This window comes from Eschrichtius robustus, chromosome 1 (assembly GCF_028021215.1).
Source record: "Eschrichtius robustus isolate mEscRob2 chromosome 1, mEscRob2.pri, whole genome shotgun sequence".
NCBI classification, from domain to species: domain Eukaryota; kingdom Metazoa; phylum Chordata; class Mammalia; order Artiodactyla; family Eschrichtiidae; genus Eschrichtius; species Eschrichtius robustus.
This window is the reverse complement of record NC_090824.1, coordinates 88,748,036-88,767,151: the sequence shown is the minus strand read 5'-3', so window position 1 is coordinate 88,767,151 and position 19,116 is coordinate 88,748,036. Positions and strand designations below refer to the sequence as shown.

Sequence of the window (19,116 nt, the reverse complement as noted above, 5' to 3'; positions counted from 1 at the left end):
ACAAATCCATTTCACTAGTAGAATAATAGCTAATTGTATTAACCATGGTATATACACAGTATCAACATTAAAATCAAACAGCTTAGTGCCATTAAGAACATAATTTTATCAGCATACCTTCAGTTCATTAAATGAATTGTGTTCTTCAAAATGTTTCTTTTTTCTCTCAACATATTGATCAATGGACTCCATTTCCTTAAAACGAGCCTCATGAAGCTTCTTAAAATCTAGAATATTTCCCCAAATATGACAATTAACAACAAGACAAAATCCATTTATTCACCTTCCCTATGTTTTTCTGTTAACACTTATTCTTGTCTCGGCATCCCTGACATTCAACTTCAGCATCATCTTTGCTAAAATTTTAATTTCAAAACATTTAGGTTTTAGAAAGTCAGGGGCAAAGCATACTCACCTTATAAACTATCAAACACTGACCATCTATCTCTCCATTGTCCATTTCACTGCTGACTAACATCTTGGTTTAGTCCAGAGGATAAGAAAAGATTAACAGATTTGTCCTCTCCCCTCACCAATTAATAAATGGCCTTTACTTAATCATAAATTTGACATTTAATAATGCTAAGAAAGCTCTATGCAAAGGATTGGCAAACTTTCTATAAATGGGCAGACAGTAAATATTTTAGGCTTGGCGGTCACATACACTGTGGTCTGTGTCTCATATTCTTTCTTTTATACAACCCTTTACAACTGTAGAAACAATTCTTAGCTCAAGGGCTGTAAGACAGGCCAAGATGGGCAATAGTTTGCTGACCCCTGCTCTGTACTATTCTAACTAATTATATTCTTATTAAGTATAATTAAGTGTTAGAATTTCTCATATATGCTAAGCAGCATTTTAAGTACTCTAAATATATAGCACAATCAACATTCTATGTGCCAGGCAATAGAGAAAGAGAATTACATGTCCAGAAATGGAGTCCCTTAGACTTATTACTAAAAATAATAATAAGTTTTTACAAGGTAGACATCGTGCCAAGTACTTGATACACATTAATTCTCAGATATTTCTTGAATACTTGCTGCAGACTAGCTGCCCTGCTAGGTAATCAGAAGTGGAAAACAGTCTTAATTAATCCATATATTAACCTGATGAAATAGGCAGTTTAATTATTCCCACTTTAAACTAAGAACATGGGTTTATTGGGGATAAATAAGTTTCCCGAGGTCTCACAGGTAGAAAATGAGGGAACGGGGGGGCGCAAACCCCAATGCCAGTGTCTGAGCCTTCGGCTGTCACGGTGCACTGCCTCTCCAGCGTCAGCCTGAAGGGGGCCAACCACCATTTTATGTTTCTTTGTGTGCAAAACTTACTTGGAGTAGTGCTTGCAGTTCTTTTTTTTTTTCCACGTTGGGAAAACCCATCTGTGTAGAGAGACTTCTTTCTTTCTGAAGGTATCTTTGGACCTTCATTACCTGAATCCAAGGACACAGAACTCATGAAAGACTTCCAAAAATTACTGCCATTAAGAAATGTAAGTTAACGTGGAGCACATTCATGGGATAGGCCCCTGCCAAGGTACGGGAGACAGGGCACAAGGAGCACAAAGCGTTAGTTACAGCATCACCACAATTTTAGCTCGTATTTCAAGTAGACAGAAATTTTACGCTTCTTGTATAGATGTTTTTAAATTTCTGTGTGTTTATAAAACTCTTTTCCAGAACTTTTGCTATGAACATGTCTAGTTGTTTTAACGTGGATGATAAAAGTCACACAATCCCACCAGCCTAAGAAACACTATTATCATTTTGGCTATTATTATATTTTCTCAGGTCCTTTGCTCCTATACTTGTTTTGCTTTTGTTCTTTAAATCCAGTTAAAGCCATCATGTATATAAGGGTTGCTATTTCCCCCTACTTATCTCCCACATTCTAGTATCTTTTTCAGCTTAAGGCAATCTACTAAAAACTGTGCGAGTGGGTTTTCAAGAAATGCTACTTATAAAGTCACTCATCCTTAAGGTTTCCCAATGCATCCATAAAACAAGGCAAAAGAATGATTGGATAGAGCAGAGGGGCTATAGGGCTTTTGCTTGGACCTTGGCCATGAAATAGGATATTTAAAGAGTCACAGTCACTCCTCACAAGAGACTTATTACAGATGGAAATATAGTAACTATTACAAAGGAGCAACCTAGCAGACACCACCATAACCAGGTGATGCAAGTTGACAAGACTAGTCATAGGACAAACCAACATCTGAGCCCTCTGGGGTGCTGAATGAGGAGGACACAGCCCTAGTTTGCAGGATTCCTGCCAATAGTGCATGATCTGAATCTAACCATCAGCAACATTAGACAAACCAAGTCAGAGGACCCAAGAAACTGGCCTGTATTTTAAAAAGGTCAATGCGCTAGAAGACAAAGGAAGGCTGAGGAACTGTTCTAGATTAAAGTAGCTTAAAGAGACATGGCAAGACTTCCCTGGTGGTGCACTGGTTAAGAATCTGCCTGCCAATGCAGGAGACACAGGTTCGAGCCCTGGTCTGGGAAGATCCCACATGCCACAAAGCAACTAACCACGTGTGCCACAACTACTGAGCCTGCGCTCTAGAGCCCATAAGCCACAACTACTGAGCCCACGCACCGCAACTATGGAGCCCGCATGGCACAACTACTGAAGCCCATGTGCCTAGAGCCTGTGCTCCACAACGAGAAGCCACCACAATGAGAAGCCTGAGCACTGCAACAATGAGTAGCCCCCGCTCGCCACAACTAGAGAAAGCCCGTGTGCAGCAATGAAGACCCAATGCTGCCAAAAATAAAAAATATATAAATAAATTAATTTATTAAAAAAAAAAAAAGAGACATGGCAATGAAATGCAAAGGATGAGTCGAGATTTGCCTTTGTTTTAAGGGACATTGCTGGGATGAAATCTAGATAAGGTCTGTCTACAGGTTAGTTAGCCGGTCTCACACTTTCTAGCCTCAGGATCCCTTTGTACTCTCAAAAATTACTGAGGACCCCAAAGAATTTTTGTTCATGTACATTATATCACTATGTGCCATATTAGATATTAAAACTAAGACATTTAAAAATATTTGATTCACTAAAAATATACCCATTATACATTAACATCAATAATTTATGAAAAATGGCTAAAATTTCTAAATCAAAAAAGTGAGTAGAGAGTTTTTTGTTTTTATTTTATTTTTTTTACAATTTCTTTAACATCTGACAATAAAAGGCAGCTGGATTCTCTTTTCTTCTTCTGTATACATATGTTGTGATATATTGTTTTGATTGAAGTAATATATGAAAACAAATTTTGCCATATACAGCTATGTGGTTGAAAGTGAAGAGTATTTTAATAGCCTTTTCAGATAATTGTGGACATTCTTCTTTGATACTATACCAAACCTTGACAAGTGGTTGTTTCTCAGAGGTTAGTTGTAATGCGGAATATGAAGAAGCCCTATCAGTGAACTTTCTGCTCTCTGTACGTTTGTGAGAAAAAGTCCTGATGTTTTAAGAAACACACAGAAATATTTAGGGGTAAAGGGGCACATATCTGAAACACTCTCAAACAGTTGAGGAAAAAAATGTATATAACACATATACGTATGTATATATGTATATAAATATAAATAGAGAGGAGGATAAAGCAAATATGGCAAAATATTAACATCTGAGAAATCTAGGTGAACGATATATAGGAACTCTTGGTACTATTCTTACAACTTTAAGTCTGGAATTATGTCAAAATAAAGTTTAAAAAATTCCTCTCACCAGAAACTACACGATCAGATTTTTCTCCTTCAAACAGCCTGTGTGTTTCATTGCACAAACCTGACTTAAACGGTCCACCCTCATTTTTCCCATGCCTTCAAAACTGGGTCCTAGAGGTAAGTCTTCTTGACAACACAATTGGTGGAATAATAGATATTTTAAATTCCACCCCTACTTCTGACTCTGTCATATTTCTTTACATTCCCCTCATCTCAGGATTTCAAAATGGGTTTATGAGGCATATGCATCAAAATTACCTGGGGTACTTATTAAATCTGCAGAATTCCAGGCTCACCTCAGACCTACAAATCAGAACATCTACCTTCTTTAACTTTCTAGATTTAGAAGACATTCAAAATTCTGGGGAAACTGGGAGGGCTCAGCATTAGAAATTCTGCATTTAACTGCTTGGTGGACACGAGTGGATCATCTTCTCTCCCAATCCCCTCAGGCAAGCCTCAGGTCCCAGATAGATGTGCTGGGGGAAAGGAACACTGAGACACTGTTGCAACTGGCAGGCTTCCTGAGGGATGAAATCAGAAAGCACCAAGTCCTGTTAGGCATAGGGGAACTGAAGTTTTCTGGCCTTATTGAAACAAATTTTTAGTTGAGAAAGTTTAGGAAAGAGGTTTTTAGGAGGTTAGAGACTAAGTAAAATATACATTTATCATAATAAAATGGCCACACCCCTGGGAAGGCAGACTCTGCAGATCCTTTTTAACTGTCCTACTTGAAGGGGCTAACAGGTCTTTGTACCTGTCTCTGGAGCAGGCCAGAAGGAGCTAATTGGCAGAACGAGCCAGGCTCTCTCCTCATCCTGCCTTAAGATCAACTGCCTTAAACTTTCCAGCTACCACTCATATTCTGCTTTCTACACGGTTATTAAAGGTGACCTGATGGCCTACTGTATTTGGTTCTAACTTTTGCTTTCATTGCTGAACGCTTAGAAGTTCTACATAATGGTGTTACGGGTTGAACTGTTTCCCCAAAAGAGATAACGCTGAATGAAGTCTTAACCTGTAATAATTGTGATCTGACCTTATTTGGAAAGGGTCTTTGTAGACGTAATCAACTTAAACCAAGGTCATTAGGATGGACCTAATCCAATATAACTGGTGTCCTTTTAAGAAAAGGATGTAAAGAAAAGGACACACAGGAACTTCCCTGGTGGTCCAGTGGTTAAGAATCCGCCTTCCAATGCAGGGAACTCGGGTTTGATCCCTGGCCAGGGAACTAAGAACCCATATGCCGTGGGGCAACTAAGCCCGTGTGCCACAACTACTGAGCCCATGAGCTCTAGAGCACGCACACCACAACTAGAGAGCCCGTGTGCCACAACTAGAGAGCCTATGCACCACAACCAGAAAGAAGCCCGCGCGCTGCAACAAAGATCCCACGTGCCGCAACTAAGACTGGACACAGCCAAATAAATAAATAAATAAATAGGGACTTCCCTGGTGGTGAAGTGGTTAAGAACCTGCCTGCCAATGCAGGGGACACGGGTTCGAGCCCTGGTCTGGGAAGATTCCACATGCTGCGGAGCAACTAAGCCCGTGTGCCACAACTACTGAGCCTCCACTCTAGAACCCACGAGCCACAACTACTGAGCCCACATGCCAGAACAACTGAGGCCCATGGGCCCAGAGCCATGCTCCACAGCAAGAGAAGCCACCGTAATGAGAAGCACGCACACCGCAAGGAAGAGTCGCCCCCGATCGCCGCAACTAGAGAAAGCCCGTGCACAGCAATGAAGACCCAACGCAGCCATAAATAAATGAATGAATGAATGAATGAATAAGTAAATATTTTTTTTAAAAAAAAGGAAAGAAAAAGACACACAGAGAGACTGCCACATGACAAGGAGGCAGAGATTTAGCTGCAAGCCAAGGTCTACAGCCACCACTGAAGGTACAAAGGGGCCAGGAAGGATTCTCCCCAGCATCTTGGAGGAAGATGGCCCTACTGACACCCTGATTTTAGACTCCAGCCTCCAGAACTGTGAGAGAATAAATTTGGGGTTTTTTTTTGTTTTGTTTTGTTTTTTGGTGGCACCATGCGGCTTTCAGGATCTTAGTTCCCCGACCAGGGACTGAACTCGTGTCCCAGCAGTGAAGCGCCGAGTCCTAACCACTGGACTGCCAGGGAATTCCCAAATTTCTGTTGTTTTAAGTTGCCCAGTTTGTGGCACTTTGTTACGGCAGTCCTAGGAAACTAATGCACATGGTTACCCTAGCAATTTTGGATTTTTAAAAAGTTACTTGGCATACCATTTATTCCACTTTTTCCTGAGGGCACTGCATTCTCATCTTGACTCTTGTTTGGTAGAGAAGGAGCTTCTACAGCAGTTCTGAGAGCCTGGTTTTCATGCTTTTCTTGATTCTGGAATTCAGTAGGATCACATACTTTTATCTCTGAATGATCCTGCTACAAATTTTAAAAGAAAATAAATGATTTCAATAACAAATAAGAAGGACTCACACTTGAAAATTGCTTAGATCTGAAAAGTTCTCATCACAAGAAAAAAACTACGTGAGGTGTTAACTAGACTTATTGTATATATATTGTGACATGATCGCCACAAATATTGAATCATTACATTGTACACCTGAAACTGATAGGATGTTACATGTGAATTATATCTCAATTTAAAAACATATCATTAAAAACATTGCTTATAGTCAGACATAAAGAAAGAAAAAAATAATCACTGCCTTCCAAAGACAGGTACCAAATTGAGGAGGAAAATGAATTAAAGAAAAAAAAGTAGGAGACTAAGCTTTTTTGAGTGGCAGATTTGGTTCTCTGCCTCACCAAATGTCATGAGAACATGTATCTGGGAATAGTAGAGACTAGGGACCACTGGAAGGCATACATGTCAGAGGTTGCTCTCCTAGGGAGGAGAAACTAACACTGAGAGACCTAGACAAGCTAATGACTAAGGGACTACACAAAGCTAGAAAATAAAAATTAGGACCATCTTGTAAAAGTTACATTTGAATGAAAGGATAATAAAATCAGAGTCCTCTCAGAGCAAGTGGGAGAAGCCCCCGGAATCACATGACCACACTGTTCAAAGACTAAGCTCAGCTGATCACCAGGCCCAGGACAATATAGGAAGGAGGAAAAAAAAAAAAAATCATATTTGATGTTGGTATCTCTTTCCTTTTTACTTACTACACCTCACTTAAGTAAACACTCAATGAATGTTCATATTATTCAACAAACGTTTAATTTGTGCTTAATACTTACTAAGTGCTTCCCGAGTGCCAGTGCCCAGGGCGTGATGATGAGGCCAGACTCGGGTTTGCGCTTTCATGGAGCTCACAGCAGTGTTTGCCAGCACCCGATATCATAAGGGAATTAAGAGAAGGCTCCCTAATAATATACCAGTTTGGGCACAGGTGGTAGCTTATTTTTAGTTTGCACATTTCTATTCACCTGGGAGTCAGGGCTCCTGCGGACAGTCCTGCGCCTTCTCCTTGTTTTGGTGACATGGCCAACTGGCTCCCTCTCAGCTTGTTCCTGGCTGCTGAGCTGTACCTCAATCTCATCACAAGAAGATGCAGAAGTTTGAATTTCATCCTGAAAAAGAGAGACATTAATCTACCGTGTCCAATGTATAGAGTTACAATGCTCAGGAAGAATCAGAATTTAAACTGAATAAAAAACATGTATTACATATGCAAGAGATAATTTTAAAACCCTCCAGCACTAAATTATAGGCAAGGACAAGAATGATAGAGTATTCAGAAAGAAACAATCACACTTAACAACCCAAGCTAAAAAACTAGGCTTGCAAAGCATTCAAAGGTATCTTAGTGTGCATAAATAAGCCAATTATTATTATTATTATTTTTTTTTTAATTTTATTTATTTATGGCTGTGTTGGGTCTTCGTTTCTGTGTGAGGGCTTTCTCTAGTTGCGGCAAGTGGGGACCACTCTTCATCGCGGTGCGCAGGCCTCTCACTATCGTGGCCTCTCCCGTTGCGGAGCACAGGCTCCAGACACGCAGGCTCAGCAATTGTGGCTCACGGGCTTAGTTGCTCTGCGGCATGTGGGATCCTCCCAGACCAGGGCTGGAACCCGTGTCCCCTGCATTGGCAGGCAGACTCTCAACCACTGCGCCACCAGGGAAGCCCCAATTATTATTATTTTTTGGGCCACACCACATAGTTTGTGGGATCTTAGTTCCCTGAACAGGTACTGAACCCAGGCCCATGGCAGTGAAAGTGCCAGGGAATTCCCACAAATTATTAAAAGTATGTTAATTTACTGAATATACACTATATGCTAGGCAGCATGCTATAATTAACAACAATTACAGCTAATATCATAACTGCACTGGGCTAAGTATTCACATGGATTATCTCTCATTTATTCCTCAAAGCCTATGAGACAAGGATTAACATTATCTGCAGTTCACAGGTAGGGAAACTGAGGCTTAGAGAGCCCAAAGTAACTTGTTAAAGGTCAACAAAAGGGAGTAAGGGAAGAAGGGCATGTGCACTATCATAAACTAGAAGTAAAGAGTTACGTCAACAAAACAGCATGGCACAGGTACCAGAATGTCCTGAACAGAACTGCTTCTAGAAGAAAGCATCGTATGACAATGGTTGCACATCACATTAGTGGGGGATGGTTGGATTCATTATTCAACACATGATGCGGAGAAAACATTGACTATGTTTTTCATGTTTTTGGTGAGGGGGTGGGCAATGAAACTTGATCATTTTCTCACACCAAAATGAAATCTGGATGGATTAAAGATTTAAATGTAAAATATGAAACTATAAAAGCACTAGGGAAAAATAGGTGAATTATATCCTCACCGAGTGTGAGGAAGGCATTAAGCATGTTATCCTACCTAGAGACAATAAAGGAGAGGCTTGATTTGTTTTTGTAGCTTTTTAAACGTAAATTCTAATTTTTTGAAATAAACTAATACATACATATGGTTAAAATAATAAAATACTAAAGGGAGTATAATGAAAAGTAATTCATTCTCTGCCCTACCCTTCCTATTTCTAGGGTTTGATGTTAAGTGGTTACTTACATATCACTAATGATTTGCTGATGGGATATTCATTTGTATTTTCAATAACTATTTTCAGTGCCTCATGTACTAAGATTTACTTCATTTGCACCACTCTCATCTCCCCATCTTCTTCCTAATAGACTTATACCACTTACTCACTCTATTACCTTTGCAGCTTTAAACATACTTAAACCTTTATTTCTTGTTCCATGACTGCAGACACATATCCTGTAAACTGCAGATATTAGCATCCTTATACCTTCCTTCACCTCCTGTCCTTATCTCAACTTCTGTCATCTATTCTCTAAGTTGTTAACATTTATAGCTTTTTATGTAACTTTAATTAAATCGTCTGTGTAGCTTGATTCCAAGAGTTGATAATTCAATAGGTTATTGTAAGACATTGTTTAAAGCTTTCATTTGTTTTCTGTATCATGTTTCCTTTAGGGTCATTTTCTTCCTTACAGAGAAAACTTCCAGCATTTTAGATGGTAGTAGACATCTGGTACTCTGCATGTGGAAGTAGTGGGTAAGAGGGCTTTGTATCCTGACTTTTCAGTCCATTTCAGTATGGTGACTGGACCCCACCCTCTGAGAGTTAATTTAGTTGCCTGGGATTTGGTGAGGCCTAAATATCAGTGTTTTTAAAAAGCTCCACAAATGACTCTCCCACACATCCTGGGTTGAGAACCACAATATAAAATAAATGTTTTGGTTGTAAAAGAATATGGAGGCTTAGAAAATGGAAGGCTTTTAGATGGAGGTGAAATATTACAGAAGAATAATAGTTCTAAGTGATCTAAGATCCAAGGTATACCCAAAGAAGGGGATGGCTAATGAAGAGTGGAAAAGAAAGTCACAGGACTTAAGGAACAAGGAGGCAAGGGTAGTAAGGGAAATCCAGGTGGACCTTTGAATTCACCCAAAGTAAGGTCAGGACAGGAGATGATGAGACAGTGAACACTGGAAAGCAACAAGGAAGTCAACAGATGAGAGATGAGAACTGGTGAGCCTGAACTCAAAGGAGCAGGGATATTTACGTGAGAGTAGAAAGACGCTATCTGAATCCTGCGATGGTCCAGCCACCGCAGGGGGTCTTCCAGGTCCCAACGGAGAGGGGTAAGGGACTGAATAGCACCGTCAGTATGGGGTCAGAAGGACCAAGACAACTGATGGTTGCAAGGCACTTTATTTAGAATTTACTGAATCTTATATAGACAGAAGAGGAACTCCTTATTAGACAATGAACCCATAGAATTGCTTATCGTCTCAGTTCAGTCACCACCATGGACGTCAACAAGTTTACAACAACTATCCTTGAATATTATCTTCCCTTAACCAGGCTCACACACAGCCCCAGCCATAAGGAACAACCAGGACTCTCAGCTCCCTGAGGTCTCCTGGCTTGAGATAGCTTTGCTAATCTCTTTTACATTCCTCAGGCCTGGGAAAAAGAGTGCATTCCAAGTCAAGGGTAAGGGCTTTGCTTTTTGTGAGAGACATACTGTCTCCTCCAGGAGTTACCTCTGGCTAAGACTGCGTGCTTCCCACAGAATCCTACTTTCCAACTCCCTGGATAGTCATGAAGAAGAAGAGAGGAAAAAGAAACTGTTCTCACTACAGAAGTGTAACCCTCAGGTTACACATATTGCTGGAGTACAGACACACTTTAAAAGTATTTATTGCCCCCTTACCCCCATTAACACAGTACAGAAGAGGTCCTATAACTGGTTTAGAAACCTACTAACACGACTCCCAGAGATGTCTTGTTTTAACCCCACACACACACCTTAACCAGGGTATGTTAGTCTGGGAGGCCAGCAGTGATCAGGTAGGATATGTTCATTCCTGAACGCACCATGATGTACCTGTAAAGACTTGTATAAGCCCAAGACTGAAGTGGCACAGCTGGTTCTGAGAGTCCTCAGCACAGTCAGACTAACCTACATACAGAGCTGCTCCAACTCATATAGTTAACGGCTAATCTACAGAGGGAGAACAAGGCATCTAGAAGTTCATGCTCACTTAGATGTGACCCACAGCTGTGCACTTCCCTAGGTGACGATTTGGAGGTCTGGAAGCTTACCCATCTGTCTGTCCTTGGTAATATTACTGATCTCTTTGCCATGTATTTGGACTGTGCTGACTCCTGCAGCTTTAGATAAACTCTTTGTCTATGTCAGTTCTTTCCACCAACCTAAGCTCACTATTGACAGATTCACCACTAAGGAATTCTATAGCTGACCAAATTTTGATTATCATCCTGCTCTTGTGAAAGTTTTTCAAAATGGAACGGCTCTTGAGATGCTAAATTTGAAACATGATAGATCATTTTAAATTTAGCCCATCAATTACTACCCAAAGTAAAATCCTGATTTCAGATGGCACTACGATCATGTACCCTTAACCATGAAAAAAATTTTTAATTAATTAAAATATCTATATTGATTTAGTTGATATAGAAACTTAAAGGAATCCAAAATCAATTTTGTTGTCTATTTTATATTAATTAAACCTGGAATCAAATAGAATTTTGAATATTGGAAGTTTTTAAATGTTTATAACCTGGAATACAGAGAATTACGGAGTCTATATATAAAGACAGAGAGAAGGAATTCAGATGCTCAGTTCATGTTTATATTTACCTTCAGTTCAAGATATATAACGGATGCCCTCCAAAGCCCAGTTCCTTAAGGCCTTTCAACATTTCCCTGTATTTCAAGTTAAGAATGAAGCATTCATTGATCATTTAGGTGTTGAGCCTTGTCAGAACTCTTTGGGGTGGGTCTGAAGCAGCCATGACAACCGCTCCCTCCCATCAGCAGTGGTTTAGTTTCCCACAAGTCACTTCCACAGTCCCTACTTCATGTGATTCTCACAACCCTCAATTCAGCAGAAAAGATGTTATTTCCATTTCAAAGACCAGGAAACTAAGAATCAATGATTTGAGTTTCCCAAGGTCACACACATACAAAAAAGACAGAGCTGCTACTTAACTGGGTTTTTCTGACCTCAAATCCAGTTCCCTCCCTACTCACACCATTTGGCATACATCTGGCAACTAGTAATTAATCTTTGCCTTTGTATGAGAACATCTTATTCAATAGATTACAGAGGCAGCTTTGTCATTTATAAGAATTATGAAAGGATTTACAATTACCAATGACAATCTCTTTGGTAACAAATAGCATGTCTTAAGTCATCACCAACTGTGTTTATCATTCATTAACTGATTGTTTTGCTATTTAACAGGTGATGAAAATGTCACTTACCTGATTCTCATTTTCTTTTCTTGCTTCATTTTTAAGGTGGGTTTTTAAGGCTCTTAACAACTTGTCTGCCTGCAGAAAAGTTAAAGACCTTATCAGTAGAGCCAAAAATCAAATAAGCACGAAAGATTCATTGAACATTTTCTCCTGTTCTTGTACTCATCAAATGTCATCCGGGCTGGCTGGGAGTAGGGTAACCAAGATAGAAGGGGTCCCTGTCCGCACAGATTTCACAGCAGAAGCCAGAGAGGAAAGTGGCAATTACAGCGCAGTGGGGTAAATGCCCACATGAGGAATCTCAGGTGTCGTGTGAGAACACAGGTGGGCTGGGCCACCAAAGCCTGGACCGCTAGGGTAGACTTCAGTAGGTAAGTGGACACGCCAGTCCTAAGACAAAGATGTGAAGTCACTAGCTGCTGAGGCTGAAGGACAAATAGGAGAGAGTGGGACATAGGGAAAAGGGTAAAGAAATAGCATAGGAAGGTAAGAATGTGTGGAGTTTGAAGAACTAAAGTTCAGTGTGGGCTGAAGCAGGGAGCTGTTGGGAGGGGATGGTGAGAGAGAATGTTGGGAAAGTGGGCCTGATCCTGCCAGGCCTACTAAGCCTCTAAAGAGTATGAACTTTACCCTCGGGGCAAAGGCAGTCTGCAGAGTTTGCAGCAGGGCAGTGGGTGACCAGTTTTGCATTACTCAGGATGATTACTCTGGCTGTATAATGTGCAGAATGCATTTGGTGAGGGCAAGATGGAAGACAGGGCAAGGGCCAGGAGGCTGTTATAGGAAACCAGAGATGACTTTGGCCTGAGCTAGAACAGGACTGAGGACACACGGATGAATTAAAAACTTTCCTAGGAAGTAGAATCAGTGTGAACGTGAGGGTTGAGGAACAGGGAAATTTATTATGCCTAGGTTTCTGGCTTGGGCAGCTGGTGAAGCATGTGTGGAGGCGTGGGGGGTCCTAAGATGGGGAAGGCCAAAGGCGCGCCTTAGGAGGATGGCTACAGGTCCCTGGGCAAGGGAACTCCTAGCTCCTCCTTCCACCACAGGAGAACTTCCCTTCCCGTTCTTTCCTGAAAGAGGAATACTAATCTGATGGGTTATGTTTTCCTGTGCTTTAAAAGCTCAGGCTCATGGCTGGGTTCTCATTCCCTCCTCTTCCACCAGCCATGCAGTTGAGAGCCAGAGATTTTCTTCTCAAGGGGGGCCCAGGCACCAGGCTCGTCTCTTCTCTGCTCCTACCATTTACCATCGGCCATGTGTTCAGGTGAGATGGCAGAGATCCCGATTTGGTTTGGGCTTCAGGGCACAGGAGATGCTGTGCTCAGGCTGTGAGTTTTACCAGAACACTGTGCATCAAGATATCAGGCACCACACCGGCTAGTAGTAATAAAGGAGAGACCTATTTTCTACTTGCTGTTGTTCCTTGAACCTCTCTTCGGGTCTTCTCTGGGAAGTGAGTGATTGGCAGGGCAGAATTTAGGCATTCTTGGTTCTTCTGACTTTTCTTCTCCCTCAATCACTTTACAAAGGTATGATTGACATACAAACAGCTGTCGATATTTAATACATATAAATTGATATGTTGGGAGTTCAATATACACTTGTGAACCCATCATCACTCCCATAAATGTATCACCTCCAAGTTTCCTACTGCCCCCTTGGGATTTCTTTTGGTGGTAAGAGCCTTTAACATAAGATCTAACCTCTTAGCAAATTTTAAAGTATTGTTAATCATAGGCTCTATGTTGTACAGATTGCTAGAACATCTTAAAATGCCATGAAAACCTCAAACATGCAACAGTGGTGAAATGAGGGGCCTGTGGCAGAGCCAGGTGGGGGCGTATAGCAGGAGGAATGATGGGGGCTGATGCTCGGGAGAGCTGAGCTGGAGGGGCCGATGTGAGCATCAGCACATTTTCACGCACCACCTCCACAAGCATTTATCGTGCTGGACGCTGTTCCAGGCACTGGGGAGACAGTGGTGAGCAAAACAGACAAGGTCTCTGCCCTCCAGGAACCTCTAGAGGTAGGCTAGTGGGGAAACAGCCTATTAACCAAGTAAGCAAAAATAAATGGTATGACATTAGGTGCTATGAAGCAAAAACAAAACTGGAGGCTCAGGGCAGAGGCGGGGGAGGACAACCTGAGTTAGGATGGTCAGGAAAGGCCTCTCAGAGTTGGTGACTTTTGAGCTGAGATGTGAATGAGGGAGGGGCAGTAGGTGAAGGTGCAGGGGAAGAGCATTCCCAGCAGAGGGAACACGAAGCCCAGAGACGGGTTGGTGAATTTGAAGGACAGAGAGAAGCCAGTGTGGGGAGCACAGTGAACACTGGGGCGAGTGGAGGGCAGGGAGACCAAAGAGGTGACCTGGGTCAAGAAGAGGGTTACAGGCCACAGCACGCAGTGTAGATTTCTTCCTCCTAACTAAAATTTTATTATAAAAATGTCGAGTCTATAGAAAAGTCAAAATAGTCTAGTAAACACTCTGATACTCCTCACGTAGATTCAGCAATCCTTAATATTGTCTCATATTTGCTTTCTCTCTCATTCATATGTATTTCTTGCCAAGCTGGTTGCAAATAAGTTCCAGACATCATGATACTCTACCACTAAATACATCAGCCACATCTCCTAAAAATAAGGGGATATTTTCCTACATAATCTCTAATGCATTACCTAGGAAAAGTAATAATTTTCTAATATCCTCTGATACATAGCCTAAAATCCAATTTCCTCAATTGCCTCCAGTTTTAGCTTAAAAAAATTTTTTTTTCCTCCAAATCAGGATCAACCCAAGATTCTCACATTACATTTGGAGAAGTTTGGATTTTATTTTAGGTGTGAGGAAAATCATTTGACGAGAACTGAGCAGAAAAATGGCATATTCTAAGTTTCAACTATCACCCAACTACCAAGAGAATACTATTTTAAGGCAAGAGTAGAGGCAGGGAGACCAGCAGACAGCCTGAAGCAGTGGTCAAGAAAGGAGGGTGTCATGGCCCAGGTTTACAGCACTGGAGACGGCACACAGGCCAGATTTCAGGTGTATTGATACTTGGGAGGAAGAGCTCACCAGGATGGATGGGTGTGGGCAGTGAAGGGAGGAATCAATCATTTACGGACATGGGGAATAGATCTTCATTGTTTTGACATGATCATGCTGTTTACGATGCACTTAAATGCACAAGTCAGCAGATGAGAGGTCGTACTGAAGGTATGGATTTGGGCGTCATTAGTTCCAGGTGAATCTAAAGTTCTGAGAATGAATCAGATCACCAAGGGAGAAGCACATTTAGAGAAAAGAAGGCCCAAGAGAGAACCCTGGGACACGCCACATTTAGAGATTTAGCAGAGGAAGAACTAGCAAAGGAGACTGGAAAGAAGTGCTAGCAAGGCAGGAGAAAACCAAATATCAAAGAAGTCTAGAAAAGGAAGTGGTCTGAGCAGAAGGGAGGGTTCAATCACGCCAAATGCTGCTGATGGGCAGGTGAAGATAGATAGAGACGGACCACAAGCTTTGCAAGGTGCAGGGCATGGTGGCCTCAAAAACATCAATTTCAGTAGAAAAGAACAGAGAAATTGGGCAGTTGATAAAAGATGTGGGTCAGGAGCGGGGTTTTGTTTCTTTTTTAAAAGATGGATGACATTAAGATTTGATCGGGCGCATTATGGAAATGAGCCAGCAGAGTGAGAGAAACTGATGCAGCGGAGAGGAATAACTGCAGGAGTGTAGCCCCAGAGGGGGGAATGGGATCTCCAGCACAAACAGCAAGGCTGCCCTTAGGCACAGCCTTTTACCATAACATATAACAGGTGGAAGGCAGAGGATACGGGGACAGGTGGGTCTGGTGATAGAAAGATGAGGTAATTCTCAGCTTAATTGCATCTATGTTTCCATGGCCTATGAGGCAAAGTCATCAAGTGATGGAAGGGTGCCAATCTGAGGTGAGAAGATATGAAATAACTGTCCTCAATAATGGGAAAATTAATGACTACCAAGGAAGTATAGGAGAATCAAATAAATCATAAATTAAGTTTATGGTCACATTTAAATTAAGTTCAGTCAAAAAAGTTAGGGGATTTTCTCCAGCCACGGTCAGCTAGTTAGTACAGGCAAGGATTAAGCACATAGCTTGTTTAATCAGGTGTGGAGTTTTGCCAGGTGAGGGAAGGGAGCTGCAAGAAAGTGGAAATAGTGGTAGTTTTATAATTGAAGCTTGCAAGAGTGAGAAAAGGACCGTGGCCGTACAATAAATCTTAGTAACTGACTCCTTCATTCTGCCTTACCATTAATAGTGTCTCACTATTATATATAGAATGGATAAACAACAAGGTCCTACTGTATAGCACAGGGAATTATGCTCAGTATCCTGTGATAAACTATAATGGAAAAGAATATGAAAAAGAATATATGTATAACTGAGTCACTTTGCTATACAGCAGAAATTAACACAACATTGTAAATCAACTATACTTCAATAAATTTTTTTTTAAAAAAAGAGTAGTGTCTCAAAAGAAAGTTAATATTTTCTCTTCTAAATTTATTTTGAATGTTATCATACTGGTGAAATTTATTTAAATCTTATTCTGTTAAGTTTTTTAAATAGTCAAATCTTGATAATTTCTTAGAGCAATTTATTCAATTTTTTTTGCTATGCACTTGGAATTTTAAAAAGGCAATTGATTTAACGAGCTCTTAAGCTGTACCAACTGTAAGTAACTTAAAACATTTTAATTATGGAAGATTTCAAATGTGTACAATGAACTCCCATGTATCTATCACCCAGTTTCAACAGTTATCAACATTGTGCTATTCTTACTTCATCTAGTCCCCCCTCTTTTTCCTGGAGTATGTTATAGCAGATCCCAGGCATCATAACATTTTACCTGTAAATATTTGGCTAAGAGGTAAGGACTTTAAAAAAAAAAAAAGAAGCATAACCACAATACCACCATCATATGCAACAAAATTAACAATACCTTAATATAATTTAATACCTAGTCCAAGTTTAATTTTCTCCCATCATCTCAAAGGTGTCTTTTTGTGGTTGGTTATTAGAATGCCTCGTATAGTCAAATTTGTCTGGGAAACAGCACCTCTAACAGATATTTGTTGACACCTACTATGCACCAGATGCTGTATGCTAGGCAAGCAATGAGGTCTGTAGTGACACAAAATACTGTACTACACCACTTATATGAAAGCAGGTGATTAAATGGCTACCCCAGATCAGGTTCCTCAAGACACAATGATAGGTGGGACTTTCAGAAGAAGGTCGAACTTGCAAGAGCTCTTCAGAGATCCAAAAGGTTGTGGGGCCTTAATGTTAGACAGAGTGCCGAACTCACGTAGGAAAACTCCATAGTAACTCTTCACAAAGGAGCTACCCTCTAGTGCATTGTTCCAGCGCTGCCAAGAAGCAGTTGTAAATAGTAGTTCTGAATAAGTATCCAACGCCTCCCAAATAGAATGTACTGCACTTAGTGCTGTAAAGACTTCCAAGGTGGATGGATGAGATCCCTGTTCAAGGAATTTAACGTTTAGTAGAGAACGTATCTACACAAATAACCACAGTGCCAGGTGGAAGCCTGCAAGCGCTCAGAAAAAGTACTTGAAATTATAGTGCCTTAAAGGCGCAGAGGGTTCCTAGGATTACTGGGGTGGTGGACCTGTGGCCAAGGGAATGAAGAGGAGGGGACGAGGTGCCAGGTCAGTGATGACATTCCAGTTGGACTGTGACGAGTAATTGCAAATTATTCATGCAGATAAAGAAGAGGGAGAGAGAAGGGGATTTGAGGCCAAAGGATTAAAATTAGCAAAGGCAGAAAGATGGACAAAGGTGCCAAGTGTTCAGGCACCAGTACAGTTTGGATGTTGCCTTGGATAAAAGATTCCAGCCAGATTGCAAAAAAAAATTTAACGGATTTAAATCAAGGAATTAAGATTTTGTTTATGAAGTATTGAGGAGCCATTAAATACTATAGCCCAGAAATATCTCCAAAGATAGCCCTTTATCATTCAGCCCCAACAGGTGCATGGGCCCTGATTACTTTGTTTAAACCACTTAAAAACATTTGTGAGGACTGATTTATGTATTCACTCCCTGTAAATACCACAGCTTGCAGAACAAATCTCCAGGGTATACGTTAATATGATGTGGGAAAATAAAATATATAGAACCCCAATCCCGAATTGAACCCCCGCATTTTCCCCCAAACGTTTTGAAGTCTCAAAGACCTCACCGGTTTTGAATAGAACACTACCACAATAGTGATCAATAGAGGAACGATCCGACTAAATTAGGGCTGAGCTGTAAAAACTTATCCACGGGGGAGGTCCCCTAAAAGTCATCCTTTCTTCCAGGTCCCCCATTTAAGCAGATTTTGGGCGCTGTTACAATTTACAGAAATGTTAGCTGTTTGGAGTTTTCCAAAAGCCAAGGCAATTATTTCCGCGACTGCCTAACAATTAATCGGCATTTAGATGCAGCATTCCTTTAGCTCTCTGGGCCTGCGTTTCCTAACTGATGCCCTGGTAAGTATAACAGAGTACTTCCAATAAGACGAAACCAAACAAACCCTTTTGGAGTCGGGGTCTTTGTGAGTCCCCAGGAAAGTCAGCCTCAACATAAGGTGAAAACTATGGCTCCCTCTCGGTTTTGCAGAGTTAGTGGGACCCTTCTGTGAACCAAATCTACCGCCCCAGGGCCGGGACAGCAGCCTCAGCCTTCGGAATTCCCGCTCGGTCCCCTCCCACCGCATCCCGTAGAGGCCGCTCGTCCTACCCCACCCGCCACTTGCCCCGTACCCTCAGGTTAGCCCGGAGGCCCAGACTCTTGGCCAAGTTCTGCAGGTCACTGTACTTGAAGGAGTCCAGCTCCTCAAGGGAGGGGACGGTCATGGCGAACTGCAATCCAGGCGACCACGCAGAGGATCGACCCTCCACTCCCAAAAGCGCCGTTCAAAACTCTGGCGCCACTCTAAGCGTTGACCAAACCGAATGTTATAGAGTTTAAATTGAGAAAGCTGCACTTCCATTGGTTAAAAATACCTCAAAGGC

At 41.3% G+C, this 19,116-nt stretch overlaps 1 protein-coding gene across 2 annotated transcripts in view; it reads right to left on the bottom strand.

The window, feature by feature from the left end:
- Positions 1-19,042, bottom strand: part of NUSAP1 (nucleolar and spindle associated protein 1) — a 32,356-nt gene extending 13,314 nt beyond the window's left edge. The window contains exons 1-6 of one of the 2 annotated variants that reach the window (XM_068549631.1): positions 18,865-19,042; positions 12,060-12,128; positions 7,190-7,333; positions 6,019-6,175; positions 1,336-1,437; positions 118-227 (exon numbers count right to left, since the gene is read on the bottom strand). In XM_068549631.1, the coding sequence (XP_068405732.1) occupies positions 118-227; positions 1,336-1,437; positions 6,019-6,175; positions 7,190-7,333; positions 12,060-12,128; positions 18,865-18,957 (675 nt within the window). In that variant the 5' untranslated portion in view covers positions 18,958-19,042. The remainder of the gene's footprint in view (positions 1-117; positions 228-1,335; positions 1,438-6,018; positions 6,176-7,189; positions 7,334-12,059; positions 12,129-18,864) is intronic. The other variant, XM_068549641.1, reaches the window with a different exon arrangement.
- Positions 19,043-19,116: the final 74 nt, after the last annotated feature.